General features: G+C 46.7%; 1 protein-coding gene across 2 annotated transcripts in view; it reads right to left on the bottom strand.

The window, feature by feature from the left end:
* Nucleotides 1-3,886: 3,886 nt before the first annotated feature.
* The window catches only part of LOC138515792 (flavin reductase (NADPH)-like), a 48,932-nt gene continuing 46,818 nt past the window's right edge, over nucleotides 3,887-6,000 (bottom strand). For both annotated transcript variants that reach the window (XM_069630518.1, XM_069630517.1), the window contains one exon: nucleotides 3,887-4,736. In XM_069630518.1, coding sequence (XP_069486619.1) covers nucleotides 4,579-4,736 — 158 coding nt within the window. In that variant the 3' untranslated portion in view covers nucleotides 3,887-4,578. The remainder of the gene's footprint in view (nucleotides 4,737-6,000) is intronic.

Here is a 6,000-nt window from a genome sequence, read left to right as displayed (position 1 = left end):
AGGTCGCTGCAAAGCCCTGAACATTTGGGAGCAGAAACTTATGACGAAGCTCAAGAATCTTGCCTGTACTGAAGACGATCTAATACAAAATCCTGAAAAAATTAAATCTAAAGTGGCCAACGAAGATTGGATTAAAACGTGTGAAATGGCAACAGAAAATAAATGACTATGCCTTTTACCACCAATCTGAAACTCTTTGAACTATTGTATAAAATTCCGGAACAAGAACCTTCAGAAATCTTTCATGAAAATGAGATTTAACCTAATCCCTAACCAAGAAATCCGGGCCATCCGCTCCCAAACAGCTTCAAAAACTTGCAGACTGTGCTCCAACGTTGAAATGGTGGAAACTGTAAGACACCTGCTCCTGAACTGCCCTATAACAGCCCATTTGCAGGAAGCTTTTTTGTTGCCTCTTTTCCTTGACTCTTCACTCAGTGTTAGGCGGAAACCTGTGCAGTTCCCTCTGGGACCACTGCAAAAGATTTAGGACTACAGGCGTTTGGCGGTGAACCAACTTGGTAGCAGTCTGCACCACAAAGATTCACTTGGTAGCTGTGGCTGAGCAGTCAGACTTCTCTCAAGAAAAGTTGAGCAGTATGTGGAGTATACAAAATAGGGAAATTCTTCACAGCAAGACAAGCAAACGCAACGAGGCTTAGTGTAAAGATATTAAGGTATTTATTTATAACAGAACATCTATGAAAAACACTATGGCACTATCACGGCAAACAAATCAAACACAATTACTCTACGAAGAAGAAAACGATCAATCCCCCTAGCAATATCTCGACAACTCTAGGTTCTACCGGTACCACTTATTTTCAGACAGAGGTGTATACCTCAACCTAGATGACACTCGAATGTTAGTTAGGACACGGGAGAAAAAGATAGGCAGGTTACGAAATCAACGCAGTTCAATACTTTGCGGGTAAAATGCACGGCAAGAAGGCAAGAATCACAATAGATCATAAAGTTCAGAGGCCAGGCCCACTCGGAGAGAGGCAAGGCGCGATGTCCCAAAAAGTCTCTAGCGGAGATGCATTCAAGTCTTTGTAGCAAATTGTTATCGGCAGATTGAACCAGTTCAGAACAATAAATGAGAAAAGCTTGGAGGCGACCCAACGGAAAGGAGAGGATTAAGACACCTCACTCGAACCGATCGAAAGGGAAGCCAGGCGGACACGGTACCTTGTTGTGGAGGGCAGCTCCACGGGGGCAGTTGTTCCTGGTGGTGGATGCACGTCGGGTCTTTGCAAAGAGTAGAGATGATCTTGTCGTCGAAGAAAAGTGAAGTCTGGTGCACCATCAGGGAAGAGACCAGCCGCGGAGTGCTCCGTCACAAGGCACCACCTTTTGGTCGCGGTACAGGGGTAGTGGCTATCCGGTTGCCGAGGTGCTCTGCACGGGCAATTCGACCACTGCGTCCTGCGGCGAATAAAAAGCAAAGGGGGCTGGTTGTTCCCACCAGCCAGGGGAAGAGACTCTTCGGCAGGGAGATCTCCTCTGTCGTCGGGAAGTGGTGAGTCGGCTCAGCAGGGCTCCACCGGAGGTGTCGTCGTTGCAGGTCGGCTCAGCGTTACCCTCGTCGGATTCTTAGGTCATGTGGCGACTTCTGAAGATCCAGTCCCAAAAGCCCTGCTTTTATGCAGAAAACTCCCATTCATTCAGCCTAGCTGTCAATCAACACATGCTAAGTGGTGAGCGGGAAGGCTCACCACTTGGGCCAATCACTCCAGAGTGCGACCGGAGTTGGCAAGGCAACTCAGCCCAGGGTGCCTAAACCCCCTCCCACATCCCTGTGGTAACCCAGACAGAATGGCACCACTTTGGAGGGTCCCTGTACAGAGCCCGCCAAAAGTGGAACAAAGGGCTCGACCTTTGGTTTAGGAGTCACAGAGACGAACACAGACGCCATTTTAAAAACCGAGTTCTGGCAGAGAATACCATCCGGTAAACTTATTTAAGATAAGTAGACCGGTGGTACGTTAGAGATTAACGAGGAAAAGTATCAATCTCCAACAATGGGACGAATCCCATAGGGTTATGTCCGGGGTCGAACATAACAAGTAGTTTCCACTGCCACCAGCCAAAACTCGACGAGGGGGACGGGGCAGTGCCCCCTCGAGTAACAGGTCCAGGAGTAATCGAATTACCCCTACTAGTACGTCCACAATAAGATGGTTTGTACTAGTCCTGTTGGTAAATTTGGGTCTAGTAAAGCCAATGGTGACTTTACATGCCCGGGGAGACAGTAGTCAGTCCCCGGGTATGGAGTCTATGGTGGAGGTCCGCTAGGACGCCCCAGTGTTACGGCACGTAGGGTGCAGTGTAACACACATAGAAAAACATATGAGACCCTATGGAGTAAAAGACCCCATAGCCCATAGAACACATTGACATTTCAAAGGAATTACACACATACATGTCCAAGAATGGGAGGAAAAGAGTCTCACTCTTGGCCGGATGGAAAAAACAAACTCCAGAAATCCAGCAAAGCTGCTGTGGGACTCACTAGATTAGGAAATTCAGCCTAAACAGAGAATTCTCCCTAACACTCAGAGATGAAGATACATGGTGGTGTCGCTTGGTTGCTAGTGAAAAAACAAAAAGGTCAATTGCCGCAGTTAAGATGCTAGAAGCAGCCCTGAAAATGGCCACAGAGACTGAAAATTCACCCATCAGCTAATCAACTGAGCCAGACCCATCTGGACGAAACTACGAATTTTGATATCTACATTTACTGAGAATTGTGTCTTGTAAAAATCAACTTTGTTTTGATTATAAACAAGTAAATCATTTTTTTCTTTTTTTTTAAATAGTAGGGGTTATCGATCTCTATCACAACAGGGATTCGGGAAGCTTGGGCTGGGGTTGGAGAGCGCCTACAGGAGGTTGAGAGAGAGGGACAGCCCTTAGAGTGACCCCTCCATCAGAGTTTCACACCCATAACAACGCCGTTGAAAATTCTATAAAAACCTTGCACTTTCAGTGAGGCTCTGAGTTATTGGCCCTCATTACAACCCCAGCGCTAAACCATGGCGCTATTAGCACCATGGTTGGTGCCGGTGTTGTAACGAGTCCGCCATGGTGGAATGGGGAAATACCGCCCCATTCCAAGGTTGGCAGGGCGGTAATTCCCCATGCCGCCATGGCCCTTCCCCATTCCCATTTTTGCCCCATAGGGCTCAATGGGACTGGGGAAGGCGCTAATTACGGCACCGTAAAATATGGTGCCGTAATTAGCTCCTAGGTCCCTTTGCGGGTTGGTTTTTTAACGCCTGCCAAAAGCAGGTGTTAAAGTGCCACCCGCAAAGGGACCTCGTAATCAGGCGTTAAGAGTTTAACGGCGCCGACACCTTTTACGGCGCCGTTAACCCCTTAACGCCTGTGTTGGAATGAGGGCCATTGAGTCCAACTGATACAGATCTCCGCGAGGCATCTTGGAAAACAATCTTACTGCTGCACTTTATCCTCTGCAAACATCCCAACACATATGTGGCGCTTAATGTGCCTCCTGGAGGACCATGGTCATGAACTAAGGTGGCCAAGTGGGTCAGCCATTATGTATCCACAGCTGATTGCTTACTCTCAGGAGGTTTGCCTCCATAAAGGGACAATTGCCAAGAGGACTTGCAATCGCAGCAGACTGTTTCATCACATTCCATGGCGATTGCTCACAGGCACACAGTGAAGGGATTCTTCTGGAAGCACAGCTATCCAAAAGTGGCCCGGAGAAACCTAGTGGGATTGGATGTGAAATGGGAGGCTGCACTAAGGGGAATTAGGGCCTGAAAGTGGGTTAGCGATTAAAGGGTGTCTGCCCATCCAGTCACAAGTTCAGCTGTTCCAATATCCCTAATTTAAAGACAGAAAACTATGTATGTATTGATGCCAATCCAGAAATGATCTTTATTCCGTACCTCATCATCAATTAGAATCATAAATGTCTCCAGAAATGCATTCTTGCATATAAATGGACGTCTGGGCGAGTTTTGTGAGCGGTTTTGCACTCCAGAAACGTTTTCCAGTGGCGATGTTATAGCCTCACCTGTTTAGAAAACCAGCATTTCACATTGGCTCACATTGTAATGCCCCTTCGAGGCTTCAAGACGATTCCTCCTTACCAGGTTGCATCCATGAGTAGCTGCTTAGGCCCATGATGCGTTTATTGTTAAAAACAATAGGGGGACCGGAGCCGATGGCCCACACTCCAAGGTGGGGCTTCCCTTTGTGGTCTGTGACTCTACAAGTAAAACATGTATTTGGCTCAGCGATTTGTTACTTTGCAGGAGGCCACTTGATTAAAAAAAAAAAGTATTCCATTTTGTAACTTGGACATCTAAGAAACAAGAGAATAAGTCTTTAAAAAAATCTTTGGCAGAACGGAAGGTTCTGGTTCAAAATGATTGCATTATTAGAAATGCGTTCTTATAGGCCACACAAATACGCATTCACAAAAAAAAGTTCTTCATACACACAATATAGCCAATGGTGTCAGTCCCTGAGATTTCCAAACATCATTACACAATTCAGGTGTGCAGTTCGGGGTGGGGGAGGGGGGAGTTCTCTGGTCCATCAATTGGTGCACATCGCCACTGCTTTCCTGGTCCATTCGTTGTTCTCGAGCAACAGGAGCATGAAGCGTGCAACGTCCCCACGTGCAACTGTATTTGTGGCAGGTGAATTGTTGTCTCCAGGGACATAGCAACCCTCGTGAGTCACAAATTCTTTATCTGTTGGAGAAAAAAAGTCAAAAAATGCTTTTAAAGATGTCGAGTGTACAGCCCGGCCTATGGATTTGTGAGAAAGCTCTAGAAGCAACGTCGTTTATGTGGAGCGCAAATTGGAAACAAACGCAAGAAATGGGTGTAACATGAGGACTTGCTAGGAAGCAACACGGCCGATTTCCCGCCCATTGTTTGGCAGTTCAGCTCGTTTCCTCTGTGGTGGAGACAAACCTTGATTGCGTGAGCACTGTACCCACTTTGAATTGAATTGATTGTTTATTTGTATCGTATCGCGCCTATACACAATGTGTTTCAAAGCATTTCAAGGAGGGCGGGAACATGGGAAAATACAGTTACATTCTTCTTACAGGTCCTTGAAACAAATTAGAATGTGAAAAATAGAACTATCATAATCAGCCTGGTGACATTTCTGATAGTGTAAATGCAAGAACAGTTAGGGAGAGAAAGGGAAGAAGGAGACAAACAAGCAGTGAAATTACTATGCCTGACGACAATTGTTGTAGTGCATGAGTTACAGGAGGAGGGGGACGTGGAGGAGGGGGAGAGGAGAGAGTGAGGAGGAGGAGAGAGTGAGGAGGAGAGAAAACAAACAGGGGACTAACATAGAAGGTCGGAAGGATTCAGAGTAGTCTAGGGGGGGAGTGGGAGGAGAGGACAAAGAGGGAGATGGCGACAGACGAGCTGCTAACAGAGGTCATGGGACAACTGATAGGAGTGCTATGAGAGGGGAAAGTGGCTGCAAGACAGGAGGAGAGAGGGGGAGATGGGAGGAGGAGGGGAAAAGTGGCTGTAAAACGGGCCGCTAAGATTACTATGCCTGGCTGCAATTGGAGTAATGCCAGACTTTGACAGGGGATGGGAAAGGGGGGGCAGCGGGGGAAAAGGGGAAATGGGAGGAGGGGGCTGCAAAACATTTGCAGAATATTTACCGGCTTTCACCTTCCCCAAGTAGGTAGCCTTGGGCAGGACTCCGAGATTCAGCCTCTCTGAACGTTCCGTTGAATGAATCCATATTCAGGATTGTATAGGGGATTACTGGAGTACAGAAGCAGCTGCTGATATTGTGTCTACTTTTTACGTTTCAAAATAAACATCTGCAATTTTGGGTTTTCCTCTGAAAGTAATTGCTAGTTTTTAAATTCGACTGCTAGATGCATTTTTTCATGGCGCGTTATAAATGCCATATCATATCATATATCATATCATGGTATTCAGCAGAGTACGAGATCTGCCATTTCTGCCGTTTTTG

Source organism: Ambystoma mexicanum, chromosome 6q (genome assembly GCF_040938575.1).
Source record: "Ambystoma mexicanum isolate Mex_15411 chromosome 6q, UKY_AmexF1_1, whole genome shotgun sequence".
Taxonomy (NCBI): domain Eukaryota; kingdom Metazoa; phylum Chordata; class Amphibia; order Caudata; family Ambystomatidae; genus Ambystoma; species Ambystoma mexicanum.
Note: the sequence above shows the minus strand (reverse complement) of the source record. Positions and strands in the feature narration are given on the sequence as shown.